We start from the raw sequence: 16,314 nt of genomic DNA, 5'->3' as shown, positions 1-16,314 counted from the left end.
ATTTTTTCTATAATTTTCATAATTGAATTAAAATATAAGATACTTTTGAATGTATTGAAACATTATAATAAATACAAAGTATTACTTTTTTCAGATTTTAGTAAACATTTTGGGCTCCTATTTGTCTTTCTGTTAGGAAGTTAATTACGATTGTTAATCTTGATATTTAAATACAAATCAAATATGAATCTGTGGGAAAAATACACTTATATCATTTCGTAGTTTAAAATTTTCGTTAGTTAACTAACTACTATATATTTTCGTAGTTTAAAAAAAAATCATAATATTTGTATGTAATATTCAAATAAAAAAATATATATGGAAAATGGATGGATGGATAAATATCAATCCATCCATTTTCTGAGCCGCTTCTCCTCACTAGGGTGGCGGGTGTGCTGGAGCCTATCCCAGCTATCATCGGGCAGGAGGTGGGGTACACCCTGAACTGGCCAATCGCCGGGCACATACAAACAAACAACTAATCGCACTCACATTCACACCTAAGGGCAATTTAGAGTTGTCAATTAACCTACCACGCATGTTTTTGGGATGTGGGAGGAAACCGGAGTGCCCAGAGAAAACCCATGCAGGAACAGGGAGAACATGCAAACTCCACACAGGCAGGGCCGGGGATTGAACCCCGGTCCTCAGAACTGTGAGGCAGACGCTCTAACCAGTCGTCCAACTTTCCACCATGGATAAATATATAGTAATTTATTAATTTGTACAGTAAAAATATTGGAATAACTATATACTTCATATTTTGTATGTACAGTATTTACATATTAAAAAGAATAACGTAAAAATATATAGGCATTACATATTTAATATTTTTATTTTAATAATTTATAATGAAATAATAAAATAGTGAGGATAAGCAGTTTGGAAAATGGATGGATGGATAGTAAAATAAAAATGTACATACCTATCGACACGTGTATTTGTACACATATGTAGACACTAAAAAAAATAAAAGTATGAAAAAACTTGGATTTGTGTTTAATACGTGTTGTTGCAAGTGTATAGAAAACATATGTGAGCATAAAGGAATTGTTACATTTAATATACATTAATTAAACATAAATATTGAATTTCCCTGTATTTTTGCAGCGCGTTTGCCCCTGTCGGCCACTGTACAAAACTGAATAAAATCAGCTCTCACGTGTCAGTATGTCGTTCTAAGGCAGTAAAAATAAGCATTAAATCTTTTTAAAGGCGTATTGTTTGTTTTTGTGTAATAACTGACTTTAATATTTTGGAAACGTCCTCACTTCCAACGACTCAAATTAAAGTGCTCGATTAAAGGCCCACCCGTGTCAACTACATTTCCCATACGCACCACGTTTAGGAAACACATTCGCCCAATCGGGTCTCGCTGTTTGGCTGGCGTCGTCGCCCATTGTCTCGTTCGCACTGGGCTTCCCGTGATGCACCGCGGGGCAGGCTTCGAATTCAAATCCCGCGGACCAATCGTAAACCATCAATGCTCCTGGCAGTTTTTTAAATCGGTCTCGGCGACTGTTTGTCACAACTGAGCTGAGGTCGAACGAACAGGTTTTTGCGGGCACTTTCCGTTTTATTTCGCTTTTTAAACTCCCGGACACGCTTTTTAATCGTGCTATTGAGTGTTGCGGTCACATTGGCATCGAAACGTGAGCTTGAAGCCTTATTTCAGCTCGTTTTTTTTTTTTTAACGCGGAGACAGTCATTTAACGCAACCTAGCTCGAAGCAAAGTTTCGAGGGGAAAATGAGTGCGCCGACCGCCAAGCAGCAGAAGCCGCCGGCGGCGACCAACAACCCCCCTCCGTCGTCGTCGGCATTGGCTTCCGCGCCGCTCAAGGAAATCCCAGAGGTGCTGATGGACACCCGGGCCAAGCGGCGCTACACTCGCGGCCGCTTCCTGGGCAAGGGCGGCTTTGCCAAGTGTTACGAGATCACCGACGTGGAGAGCCAGCAGGTGTTCGCCGGCAAGATAGTGCCCAAAACGCTCATCACCAAGCCGCACCAGCGCGAGAAGATGACCTCGGAGATCACCATCCACAAGAGCCTGGAGCACCCCAACATCGTCGGCTTCCGAGGCTTCTTCGAGGACGACGACTTCGTCTTTGTGGTGCTGGAGATCTGCAAGAGGAGAGTGAGTACTGAGTAGTACGCTACAGTAAGACCCCCTTCCCCTCTTTTCCCCCCACAAACATGGAATACACGCACTAAATTAACAGTAAAAGGCATAAACTAACGTCGTGGTGTTTTTTTTCGATACGAGTCGTCGCTGGTCCGTTTTTTTTTTTTTTGCTTTGACTTTCAAGCAACAACTCAAGATACGAGTGCTGTACTTAACAACAAGCAGCAATTTGACAGATAGTGAAACAGTCTTCAACCAAAAAAAAATGCCAAATAGACGTATTTAAAACAACCAAATACTGTCGCTTTGCCTGGCTTCGGAAATCCTAACAATTTATGCAAAACCGCCTCGACGGGTTAACGAATAGCATCTATGTGGCTGTCTTATAACGCTTTCAGCAATGAATATTTGAATACAAACAAGTACATACAGACCCATTTCCAAAAAAAATCTATATCATGGAAGTTTATTTATTTCCCTAATCCCATTCAAAAAGTTAAACTTTAATAAATGATAGATTCAGGACCCACAATTTAAACAATCTCAAATATTTGTTTATTTTTACATAATTTGGGCTTTCTGCTCAAAACTCATGAAATCAGGAATTCAGTCTTAATATTGAATTCTGGCTACTAACTCTCCTTCTGGGGTGCTTTCATTCTTATTGTGCCAATTACCAGTAAATCCTTATTATTGAAACAACTCAATTTTTGTGGCTTTAACATTCTTACAAACTTGCCAGATCTTGCTAACATTTGTATAAAGATGAAAAGTCATTTACATATTTTAGGGACCTTGGACACAAACCACCCAACTGAAAAACCTACTCGGGATCAGGACCGCCCTCTGGGAAGTTGGAAAATGTTAGCGCCAGCCTAGCATCTGATTGACCGACTATATGATGTACATGTTCAAACAGCCTATTCTGTAGTCTGCAATTTGTTGATCGTGTAACGTAAGTGTATTTAAAAAAAATCTTTTTTTTTTTTTTTTTTTTTTTTTTTTTTTTTGTTAGTCGCTGCTGGAGCTGCACAAGCGTCGCAAGGCAGTGACTGAGCCCGAGGCGCGCTACTACATGATGCAGCTGCTCAAGGGTGTTCAGTACCTGCACAACAACCGCATCATCCACAGAGACCTCAAGCTGGGTAACATCTTCCTCAACGATGACATGGACGTCAAGATAGGTGAGCAGACACCAGATAGAACACTGGTTCCCAACCACTGTGTCACGGCGTATTAGTAAATATTCATCTATCTATGTTAGCAACATACAGTGACAGGCTTCCACAAGAGGGCAGAAGATACAATTAGAAATGTGATGAGATTTGGGGTTAAATAAACTGCCTTCTGGAGGAATGTTTTTGTCTGGTATTTCTTATATAAAAAAAATTGGTCGTAAAACACCTTAAATTTCAAGTGAAACGGTATAACTTGAATATTTCTCAACATATCTCCTCAAACCTTTTGTTTCTTCTGCTGCTCAGGAAATGTCACGTTTTCGCTGAAAAAAACAACTTGTCTCTGTGTTCTTAGGCGACTTCGGCCTGGCCACCAAGATCGAGTTTGATGGCGAGCGCAAGAAGACTCTGTGCGGGACACCAAACTACATCGCGCCCGAAGTTCTGTGCAAGAAAGGACACAGCTACGAGGTTGATGTGTGGTCGTTAGGATGCATATTGTAAGTCTACGCAAACAGTAGGGATGGGCCTAAATTACTAGACAGAGATTTATAGTTTTTTATTTATTTCTAGATTCGATACCCATCATTGGTAGTCCAGGAGGCCATTAACTGATATTTGGAGCCAATATTAATTTGTTGCAAAAGACCAAATATTTGCGTCAACATTTTGAATAATACGAAGTCCAAAACTTAATTTAGATTCCTTTTTAGCATATTTGTATTGAAAAGATTTTCAGATTTGCAACATGTTAAAGGTTTTTATCTCACTCAACATCTTTGTTTCAAAATTCTAAAAAAAAAAGAAAACTAAAATAAATAGTTAAATGAAGTTTACCCAGTTTTAAATTAATCTCTTATTGCCCGTCTGATTTAAATAATAATAAAAATAAAAGGCAGATGCCAATATGCGTCAAAATGTCGATAATTGGTCTAGCCCCATAAATTACGATGATAAAGTCGCAAAAATGAAGTGAACCTTATTGTTTAAAATAAAAAAAATATTAAACTAATTATTCCATAAAATGTCTCAATATAAATGTGTCCTTCCAACAATCCTCAATCCACATGTATATAAATAATTATTAGCACCAAGTATTGCGGGAAATTGATTGGAAAATGATAAGGGCAGGGGGGAATCATGCGCAACCTGATTCCAATTTTTTTTAATATATAAAATCAATCATGTAAATCATTAACATTCAGAAGAAATTACAACTGGTTTCCAAATTCATAAAAAATGATAGAAAAAAGGCTGTAATTTATTGATTGCTAATTTTCCATCACTAAATGAGCACAGAATTTCTCTCAAGGGCCCAATCCCTAATGCACACAAAAACCGTTGCAAAGAAATTACATTTACAAATCTTCAGCCTTGAGTCTTCAAGTTGAATTATTTTTAAAAAGCCACAAATTTAAAAACTTTTCTTTATAGCTGTGTTTTGTTATTTTAGGTACACGTTGCTGGTTGGTAAACCACCGTTTGAGACGTCATGCCTGAAGGAGACGTACAACCGCATCAAGAAGAACAACTACACCATCCCATGGGTAACTAATTGCACGTCTGTAATCGCGCTGGCAGCACACTGGATGAGTGGTGAGCACCCAGTGTCTGATATACTAAAAAATTTGAATAGCAATTATTGCTGTACAAATTTTTTTTTCTCAATTGCTGAGATTTGTGTAGCAATTTTTTAATTCACAGTATTTTGAATAAAAGTTCCACTAAGGACTAAATCACTATCTATTTTTATGCTTTTCTACCCTAAATATATAAATAGAGGCATATACATTGGATAAATCAACAATCCAGCCATTTTCTGAGCCGCTTATCCTCACAAGGTGTGAGGATAGTGCCGGAGCCTATCCCAGCTATCATCAGGCAAGAGGCAGGGTACATCCTGAACTGGTTGCCAGTCAATCGCAAGGCACATAGAAACAAACAACCATTTGCACTCACATTCACACTAACGGGCAATTTAGAGTCTTCAATTAACCTGAGTGCCCTTAGAAAACCCACACAGGCGGGGCTGGGGATCGAACCCCAGTCCTCAGAACTGTGAGGCAGACGCTCTAACCAGTCGCCCATCGTGCCGCCCGATTTCTAATGTATTTACTGAAATTAAAAGCCTACACAGTGCAAATGGAAAAGTACTGGAAATAAAACCAATGACTATTAGCATTCATGGTCTCACTAAATTCAAATGTCTTGTATTTCGTTAAACATACATGCAAATCAATCCCCCTTTCAGGGAAATTCGCCGTTTTGAGCTCAAAATAGGCCATTTACGTGAATCGTATAGATCCAATGAGTTTTTCCTCATGGGGCGGGGTCGTCGTCATAGACTGTTTCATACTCCTTGATCACAGGCAGCTAGATCCAGTCCACGCATCCACACGCACACGTAATTTCGGGATATTACTCTGCGGCGGACTAATATGCGAGCGCTTTGGCCTGAGGTTCCGCTTTTGCGCTTGGGACCTGCTTTGGATAAGTCTCAGGAGAGACCAGAAAAAACACTTCCGCCGCTTCTGCTGTTAAGAAGTAACTGTACTTTTACTCCGTTAAAATGATCTAAATGTCGTTCGCTACTTTTATTAAATTATTGCTTATTTATCAACTATTTTGTGCGCGAGACTACGACTTCAACTTCCGCATGGGGCGCTGTTTCCACCAATCCAATTTAAGCGCTACTGACGTTTAAGTCTAGTTCACCAATCAAACGATATAAGAAAGTCACATGACCTCACACGTCTTCTATTGGGCTTCCCGACAGAGGCTAGATAAGCCATGCCGGCTGATTGTCGTGCATACGTGGCGGCCATTTTGGGAAGGTTGTCATTACTGCGATGGCAACGGCGCGCTCCTCTTGTTTACATTAGATGAACAAAAACAGCCTTCATGTATTGTAGTATTTGTCTGGCACTGTCTGCCCAAACGTGGACATTTCAGCCCACATATAACTTGAGAAAACACCATGCAGTAAATTGCAAATGATTTATTTTATTTGTTGTGCTATTTACTCAGTACTTGAGTGATTATTTCACTGTGTAATTTTTTTGTAACCGCGAAGCACACGTAACATAGGCGACGAGCTGATCCGCTAGTACATCTTGTATTAATTAGGAAACACACCTACAATTATCTAGTTTACAGATGTTAATGTTAAATGTATTAAGCTACGGGCTGATGTTGGGGCTTATGTCACAACACAGAATGAACTAATTTCAAATTCAGAAATGGCCAATAAAAACAGGAAAAATACTGTACGTAATATTTTCCTGGAGGATGCATTTCGGATTAGCCTTTGAAGTTGTTAATAGTGAAAAATAAAGTGAAACAGACTGATTTTAGTCAATTCTTTTCCAGAATGAGAGTGCTTAAAGAGGGATGTTATTCGTGTGGCACAGCTTGAAGCAGGAATCAGGTGCAGATGGGCCTGGCCCAAGTTGGAGGCCAGAACAAAAAAGCAAAGAAATGATGCAAATTTAATTTTAATCTTAAATTTGTACATGAAAATGTAATTGAGCGGTGTAAATAAGTTTTTCCTCTGCGTGGAAAAAAAAGTTTATTTTGCCTTATTTTACTCTTGAGTCTTCCAGATTGTTTAATTTATGTTGAAATCAAAAAGATACTCTGCGGGTCCCGGGAGATCCCCCCCAGACCTCCCCAACAATGTTTTTGGGTTTGTTTTTTTGAGTCACCTTTTTCATGCCTTTGGTGTCATGTCTGTTTTAATTGCTAGTGGCATTTGTCTAGTTCACCAATCAAACGACACAAGAAAGTCTCATGATCTTACACGTCTTCCGTTGGACTTCCCGGGCATGCAGTGGGTAAGGAAAGTATTCAGACCCACTTAAATTTTTCACTTTGATATATTGTAGCCATTTGCTAAAATCATTTTTCTTCCCCTCAATGTTCACACAGCACCCCATATTGACAGAAAAAAATGGAATTGTTGACATTTTTGCAGATTTATTAAAAAAGAGAAACTGAAATATCACACAGCCATAAGTATTCAGGCTCTTTGCACTGAATTTAGTAGAAGCATCCTTTTGAGCTAACACAGCCATGAGTCTTTTTGGGAATGATGCAACAAGTTTTTCACACCTGGATTTGTGGAGCCTCTGCCATTCCTCCTTGCAGAATGTTGAATGTTGATGGACAGCCATTTTCAGGTGTCTACAGAGATGCTCAATTTGGTTTAAGTCGGGGCTCTGGCTGGGCCATTCAAGAACAGTCGCTGAGTTGTTCTGAAGTCACTCCTTTATTTTAACTGTGTACTTAGGGTCATTGTCTTGTTGGAAGGTAAACCTTCGGCCCAGCACTCTGGAGAAGGTTTCTGTCCAAGATATCCCTGTACTTGGCCGCATTCATCTTTCCTTCTATTGCAACCAGTCATCCTGTCCCTGCAGTTTAAAAACACCACCACAGCATGATGCTGCCACCACAATGCTTCACTGTTGGGACTGTATTGGGCAGGTGATGAGCAGTGCCTGGTTTTCTCCACACATACCACTTAAGAACAAAAAGTTCTATCTTGGTCTCATCAGACCAGAGAATCTTATTTCTCACCATCTTGGAGTCCTTCAGTCCTTGTATTTTTTTTATTTTTTATTTATTATTTATTTATTTTTTTAATAGCAAACTCCATGCAGGCTTTCATGTCTTGCACTCAGGAGAGGCTTCATTGGGCCACTCTGCCATAAAGCCCTGACTGGTGGAGGGCTGCAGTGATGGTTGACTTTCTAGAACTTTCTCCCATCTCCCAACTGCATCTTTGGAGCTCAGCCACAGTGATCTTTGGGTTCTTCTTTACCTCTCTAACCAAGGCTCTTCTCCCCCGATTGCTCAGTTTGGCCGGAAGGCCAGCTCGAGGAAGGGTTCTGATTGTCCCAATCGTCTTCCATTTAAGGATTATGGAGTCCTGTGTGCTCTTCGGAACCTTGAGTGCAGAAGACATGTTTTTTTTTTAACCTTTTACCAGATCTGTGCCTAGCCACAATTCTATCTCTGAGCTCTTCAGCAAGTTCCTTTGACCTCATATTCTCATTTGCTCTGACATGCAATGTGAGCTGTAAGGTCTTATATCGACAGGTATGTGGCTTTCCTAATCAAGTCCAGTCATTGTAATCAAACACACATTGACTCAATTGAAGGTGTAGAACCATCTCAAGGATGGTCAGAAGAAATGGACAGCACCTGAGTTAAATGAGTGTCACAGCAAAGGGTCTGAATACTTATGGCTCTGTCATATTCCACTTTTTCTTTAACTCATTCCCTGCTCATGCCTTCTAAAGACGTCAATGGTGTTTTTTAACGGGGAGGATCTTGTGCAGTTTCTGTGATCGTCAAGCCTCTGGTTAACTGTAATGAGGAATGGGACCCTGTCGAGGGCAACAATGCCTTGAGGTGAACCTCCCTCCCTGAGAGGAAGAAGGCGCGGGCGTCGTGGAAGAGACGAGACATTGAGAAGACATAATGTATAGTGCAAACATAATGGTGGAAAAGAGGGAAGATAACATTTTTAAAAAATCTTAAAAGCCTTCTGTACTAGAAATTTATTGCGCCGAGGCAATAAAAATATTCCGGCGGCCGGCAGGAATGACTCCTTAGATCATGCAGGGGAATAAAGGATGATGCTCCGAGCCGATGGATTTGTTCCAAATCTATTGCCCAAAATGTCAGCCCATACATATGGCGAGATGCTCTCGGCTGCTTGTCAGCTGATCGTCTGCCAACCAGGATTTGAATCAATGAGTGAACTCCCTCTGGATAACCTGGAAGCAGCTTCCTCCGCAAAGACTGACGAAGATGAAGGTAACTCGTTTGCAGCTCGTGTTATCTACATTTAGCGAGCAAACGCGCTCCTTCAATCCTTGTTACATAAAAACATAATTTAGTCGCACTAGTTCACATTGCAATGTAACATCTGTTGCCAGTATTGATTTGAATTTTCCATTTGCAGCTCGTCCATCTTGCAGTAATTCATGACCCGCGAGTCGAATGTCTTTTTAGGATTGCAACGAAGAAAAGTACTTTTTTTTCCCCCTTTCAAAACACGCCATTAATAAAAAGTATTATCCAGTAATCATATTTTTTAAAACTTACAGGGTATGCATCCATCAGACGTTAGACTCCCATTCCAGTACGCAGTGTAGAAAAAAAAAAGCTAATTGTTGAAATTTCTGTTGTAGGACGTGGAGAGAAAAAAAAAGATTTCAATGTATTTTTATAGTAATAGTTATATTTCTAAACTGCACAGGTTGTGCTTCGAGCAGAAGTAGGGACTCGTTTCAAGGAGAATGACAACCCCCATTCACTGCCACCGAAGAATAAAATCCAGAGGTGGATTTAAACAAAATAAAATACATTTATGCGCAAAGTAATAAAAAGCTGGACTATTGACAAACTGTAGAGGAGGAGAATTTGGAGGAAAAAAGTACAAGTTTGGGAGCCCCATTTGCTCATGCATTTTTGTCTAATATAAATTATGTACATGGTTATACTTGTAAATAAATTTTCTCTCAAAAGTACTTTCTCAGTGTTGTTTTATGTTCAGATGTTTGAGATTTTCACTAATGATGGTGTCAGTCATTGTTCTGCTTGATGTCTGCTTTCACCAAAAGGCTGTTTTCAGATTCCCCCTCGCCCTCCTCCAGAAACAGATTTGGTTGAAAGTAGCCTATATTTGACTGCTGATTACTAAAGAACGGTATCAGTTAGAGACAAACCTTTTTTTTCTGATGAAAGAAGAGAGTCTGGTCTTTCTTTTGGTGGTTTTGGTTTTTACATCGTCATAGTACACAATATTCTGTGGGGCTTGGAAAATCAGTGAAATTGCTCAAATTCCTGGCAGTCTAGTGGGTCCCTGCTCAGGAAACGGCTGGCAGTGAATGAGTTAATCTGCAAAAATTTTAACTTTTTTCAACTTTTTTTTTTTTAAATTTGGCGTCCTTTTTGTGCATTAATGAGGGGGGAAAGTGAACTTAAATTATTTTAGCAAATGGCTGCAATATAACAGAAACATTTAACGGGGTCTGAATACTTTCCGTAACCACTGTAGGTATTAACATTGGATAAGCCAGACCCGTTGATTGTCGTGCCTATGTGGCGGCCATGTTGGGAAGTTCCTCGTTACCATGACGGCAGCGGCGTGCTGTTTGCATTTACATTTAGACAAAAACAACAGCTTTAATGTATTGTAGTATTTGTCTGGCACTGTCTACCCAAATGTGGATATTTTAGATCACTTATAACTTGAGATAACACCATGTAGTAAATTGCAAATTTTTGTTGTAGTTTTGACTATGTGCACACACACACACACACACACACACACACACACATAGCAACATCAGCATTTTCACATTCACATTTAAAGAGAGTGTTTTTTGATGTGGTTAAAAAATCAGAAGTTACTATTTACTCAATAATTGAATAATTCATACGGATTAGATTTGCGACCAATCCAGAATCTCTGCTTCTGCCAAAAAGTCAACTAACGTAGGACACAGTCCATCTGACCCCAGGACACTAACAACGATGTCATCCCATCCTCCGACAGCACATTAACCCGGCGGCGGCGACCCTGATCAAGTCCATGCTGCACGCAGACCCCAGCCAGCGGCCGCCCATCGCCCAGATGCTGTCGGACGACTTCTTCACGTCGGGCTACATCCCGTCACGGCTGCCCACCACTTGCCTGACCGTGGCGCCCCGTTTCTCCATCGCGCCATCCACTGTCGCAGAGATGGGCCAGCGCCGGCCCCTCGCTGCCCTCGGCAACAAGGGTGAGTGCTTGACCCCGGCGACGCAGTTTTGTTTTTGGGTCACTAGTGACTGAGGTCTCGCTCTTTATTTTTATTTATTTATTTATTTTTTATTTTTTGGGCTGCAGGAGGGTCGGAGAATGTGAGGGATGAGCAGATGCCAAGGTACCATGCTTAACATCATTCAGAACTTTTTTTTTTTTTTTTCCCCTCAATAGTCCCCCAGAAAACGTATCTATATATTTTTAAATGAATTACGTATATGATACGACAAATATTAGATTTTCACTGGTTATTGAGAATTTATATGGATATTAGGGCAACGTGTGTGTAATTTTTACAAGCAAACTACCGGTGATATACATTTAACTATATGAATCCCAAATTTATTCATTTATTTTTCCCAAAAATGCCCTGATTATGTTTCTACTTCTTAAACTACATTTTAATTTTGTATTTTTCTAATTAGATAAATTCGAAACTGTTTACAAAAAACATCTGCTTTAAAACTTTTTTTAATGCAAGCAAATTAATTCTAATTTAAACACTTTTTTTTTTAAAAATGGTGATTAAACCGTTGTATATTATGTAAGAAAATTATTTGAAACGTTTTTTAACACGTAAATCTTTTAAGGAAACAAAAGAAAATGACCTGCTCCAGTTTTTTTATTTGAAAAAAACATATATTTTTTAAATTTAATAATTCAAAATTTAGAAAACGATTGAGTTGAACTAGTTTTTTCCTGTGTCCAGGATTCCCCCTTATTTAAAAATTGTATTTTTCTTTATAGTAATTTTTTTCCCGTCGTATTTGTAACAACATTGCATTTTAATTGTTGTGCAATTACAGTATTCTCATTTCTGTAAATTTCCTAATTCCAGTTATTGATAAAAAAAAAATTAAAAACAACCATACTGGAAAGTTCCCACAAGAAAATTACAGAATTGCAAATACAATATTGACAGTGGAATAGTGTAAGTCAGGTCGTTTTGAAATTTATGACTCCAAGTTTACATCAAAAACACGAAGATTTTTTCCTAAAAAGTATATTTAATATTATTCTAAGCTGCTGTAACATTATGCACAGTTTGAGCATTAACACTGTGCTTAAATGTAGGAAATAAAACTGTACTTATGTAATGGTTCAATTAAAATGGATTACATAAACATAAATTGTACCTAAAATGTTTAAAAACAAGCAGTTCTTAAATATGTATTGTAAATATAGTGAACTTAAAAGTTAAATACAACTGACGTGTACTTTGGCAGTGGTTCTTTTGCGTACCACAAGATGGATGTATAATTGATGCCTATTTTGTCATTTAGGGACGTGGAACCTGCCGAGAACAATCTGAAGGATTTACTGCTGCAGCTCAACAGCTTCCTGACCGTCAAACCAATGGAGAGGCCGCTTGTACGCCAAGGTGACGCTCTCCTCGCACTGGCCGAGGACGCTATTGGTGACTTGCTAAACGTGAGTAATGTCATATTTGTGGTTTGGTTGGTGCAGAGGAAGCAGAGGATCCCGCCTGTATTCCCATCTTCTGGATCAGCAAATGGGTCGACTACTCGGACAAATACGGATTAGGTAGGAAAGACGGACACAAACTTTGTCTGTTAAATGTATACTACATTTAATGTCGAGTGAAAATGAAGTTCAGATGCAAATAAAAATAAAATGACTTATGGCGAAATGAGTGTAAACTTGACCACATGAAGTTTTGTTTCTTAATATAAAACACTCAGTCACATTTGTAATGACTTTTTTAGAATTACTTTCGACATTTTTCTTATGTCAAGGAAATCTTTTTTTTTTTTTTTTTAAATAAAACCTCAAATGTTTTTTAATTATTTGAAGTGATATTTGTAGTTCTGAATCAAATGTGGGGGGAAATGCAATTTACATTTTTTCATTCTAACAGTACTATCACTAACTTTTATTTTCCTGATAAAGGTTAAAATATGAATTTATTTTTTAAAATCAAAAGCACCACAATATCATTGTATTTTTGGGTTAAAAAGTGGGGAAAAGGCATTTCTTTTTTAAAATTATTTTAACAATTTCTTCCATATTTCACGTTTGTGACTGCAAAAATGTTTTTATTCATTTATTTTTGATAAAACTAAAATGTTTTTTCTGTACGTCCAGCACACCAGACGTCACATTTATATAGCAGTTTTGAAATCAAGGGAAAAGGCATTTATAAGGGGGGAGGATCATTGAAAGTTAAAACAAAATTAACCAAAGAAATATTTTTAAGTTTAATTTATACAGTACACTGGCATTTTTTATTTATTCTTAAAGATGACCATTCTTTTCCCCGACATAGCACGTTTTGTTGTTTTATTGATAAATGAAACAACAAGAATTTAGAATTGTAAAAAAAATAAAATAAATAATTTTAGAATTTAATCCATTATCTTATTTGTGCATTTACGTGGACGAGTCACCCCTTGCTACGCAAAACAGCAGCACCATCGATTGACAAAAACGCCCTAACAAATCTTGCACTTCACGGAGACTTATTGTCTGTAATGTGGTCTTAGCAGTCGCCGCGTCCGTCTGCAGTTAAGGAAATAAAGTTTTCCTCTGTTGTTGTTGTGTTGCAGGCTACCAGCTGTGCGACAACAGCGTGGGCGTGCTGTTCAACGACTACACGCGTCTGATCATGTACGCCGACGGCGACAGTCTGCAGTACATCGACAAGACGGCACACGAGTCCTACATGAGCGTCGCCGCATACCCGCCCACCCTCAACAAGAAGGTTCTTGTTGCTCTCGTTTCTTCTCCTTTTTGGTCTTGTTAATTATGCTTGGCGGTTTCTGGTGTTCATTTTGTTATGGTTCTCGATATTGTTTTTGAAGTCTTTTGTTTGTTTTGGGTCCTGTCTTCTATAGTTGCAATTATAATTTTTTGTCAAGTTGCTGAGGTTTTTTTCTTTTTTCTTTTCCTTGTCTTGTTCGTTCTTTTTGCTCTTGTTGTTGTTCGTTTATTTTTTTGTATTTACTTTTGCTGTTCATCGTATTCTTTTTGCTTTTGTTGTTCGTTTATTTTCTTGTATTTACTTTTGCTGTTCATTGTATTGTTTTTGCTCTAGTTGTTAAGTTACATTTTTTTCTTGCTTGTTTTTACCCCCCTTTTGTTGTTGTACTTGTTAATCTTTTGTTCATAATCGTTCTGGTCTTTTTTGTTCTAGTTCAGCTTGTTTTTTGTTTTTTTTCTCCCTCATATATGTTGCATCTTTTTATTTTTGCTCTTCTACTTTTTTCTCTTTGTTCATATTCTCTTGGCTTTTATTTGGTTTGTTTTGTGTTCCTGTTCGCTTTAGTTGTTAATATTTTTCCTCTTGGTCTTTTAATTTTCTGTCTTAATTCTTCAGCTATTTACATATATAATTTTCCTGGTGTTGTTAGTCTTTTTTTTTAGGTTGTTTTTCTTCATGCTTTCGATGTTCACTGTTGTTTGTGATCCTCTTGCTATTCTGGTTTTTGTTGTTGTTACTCGTCTTGATATTGTTGGTCTTGTTGTTGATGTTCATGTGGATCACCACCCCTCACCTGGTCTTGCCCTCCCAGATCACCCTCCTGAAGTACTTCCGCAACTACATGAGCGAACACCTCCTGAAGGCAGGCGCCAACATGGCGCCGCGGGAGGGCGACGAACTGGCGCGGCTGCCCTACCTGTCATTGTGGTTCCGCACCAAAAGCGCCATTGTGCTACACCTCAGCAACGGCACCGTGCAGATCAACTTCTTCCAGGTCCGAACGCTCGCTCAAGGCGCCTGGCAAAACCTCGTAGTACTTAAATGTCCCTGTAAAGTAAAAATTTAAATTACGGGTAGGCATAGTACTGATATTTGGCAATTTGAGGCATATCGGCATTGGGCTTTATTTCTTCTTCAATCCAACAGCTGATAAGGGATCAATTGAAAAGTGGGTGAACTTCAGGGGACTATTTATATCGTTTAATTTATTTTTTTCCAAGTAACTTAAGAGATACTACTGACCCTAGGAGCTCTCTGCACTTTTTGTTTTATTTGAAAACAAAGATAAGTGAAAGACGGACATTTCAGTGATGGACTATTGAAATTTTGGAAAGATTTACTGTCAGAAACTTTAGCGTTCAATTTAAGTTTTTATTTGATTTTATAAGATCTTTGTTTTGTTTGTTTATCTTTGTTACAATTTCTTTTGTCTAAGAAGAAAAAACACACTTTGAACATGTTGCAAATCTGAGAAGCTGTAATAAACCTGCTTAAAGGTATTTAAATGAAGTCTTGGGGTTTGCATTCAAAATTTTGACAGATATTTTCCATTTTACTGCAAATGAATATCTGCTCCAGATATGTCATCGGCCTCCTTGATCACTAATCCTCAGTATCGGCCTGAAAATTAAATGCTACTTCGCCTCGCATCTTATGCCTACAAATGACTGTTTGGAACACGTTTGTCCAAATATAGGCCTCCTCCTAATAAAGACCCTCTCTTTTTCTTTTCTTGGTTTTTCAGGACCACACCAAGCTGATCCTGTGCCCGCTGATGTCAGCGGTGACGTACATCGACGAGCGGCGGGACTTCCGCACATACAAGCTGTCTCTTCTGGAGGAGTTTGGCTGCACCAAGGAGTTCTTCAGTCGTATGCGTTACGCAAAACTCATGGTGGAGAGGCTAATGGACAGCAGCAAGGCCACACACTAACGCACGCGCACATAAACACTTTTTACAGCCTCCCATCCATCCTGTTCTGTCCTGTTAACGTTCTAAGAACTGTTTTCCAATCTTATTGACGTTCTCTCTTGGGTTGGGGTTAGTTTTATGTGTTGGACATTTGACCCTTTTAAAAAAATTTTGGTTTAACATGTTCATGTTTGAAGGTTAAATAAAGTTTCAAGTCAATCTTGACTACTGTTTCATGTATAACACGTCAAAATGAGTCTGTGAGATGGTTCAAGTTTGACGTCTATGCGGATTGCTAAACAACTGGATGTGAATTCGGCATTGTGACGTTGCCTGACTAATCATCATTCAAGTATCACCCCACTCGCATTCAGGATATACTACGTCCTGAAACAATTGTGAATAAAACGTGATTTGCGGGTGCATGGAACTTTTTGATAATTGATGCTACCAATACCGTGAGTGTACAAAAAATTGCCGGCCTGGAAAAGGGTGCACTAGAAATTTGTCTTGTCTTGAAAGTACTGTTTGATTAGAGCTGTCTTGTAAAATTGAATACACGT

General features: G+C 38.7%; 1 protein-coding gene across 1 annotated transcript; it reads left to right on the top strand.

The window, feature by feature from the left end:
* Positions 1 to 1,518: 1,518 nt before the first annotated feature.
* On the top strand, positions 1,519 to 15,976 carry plk1 (polo-like kinase 1 (Drosophila)). The gene is made up of 11 exons (XM_061680361.1): positions 1,519 to 2,135; positions 3,139 to 3,307; positions 3,657 to 3,801; positions 4,755 to 4,848; positions 10,869 to 11,094; positions 11,202 to 11,238; positions 12,401 to 12,498; positions 12,585 to 12,662; positions 13,685 to 13,839; positions 14,651 to 14,833; positions 15,584 to 15,976. Exons 1-11 carry the CDS (start codon positions 1,749 to 1,751, stop codon positions 15,770 to 15,772), a joined length of 1,761 nt encoding a protein of 586 aa, XP_061536345.1. The 5' UTR covers positions 1,519 to 1,748; the 3' UTR covers positions 15,773 to 15,976.
* Positions 15,977 to 16,314: the final 338 nt, after the last annotated feature.

This window comes from Phycodurus eques, chromosome 6, assembly GCF_024500275.1.
Source record: "Phycodurus eques isolate BA_2022a chromosome 6, UOR_Pequ_1.1, whole genome shotgun sequence".
In the NCBI taxonomy this organism is placed as follows: Eukaryota; Metazoa; Chordata; class Actinopteri; order Syngnathiformes; family Syngnathidae; genus Phycodurus; species Phycodurus eques.
Note: the sequence above shows the minus strand (reverse complement) of the source record. Positions and strands in the feature narration are given on the sequence as shown.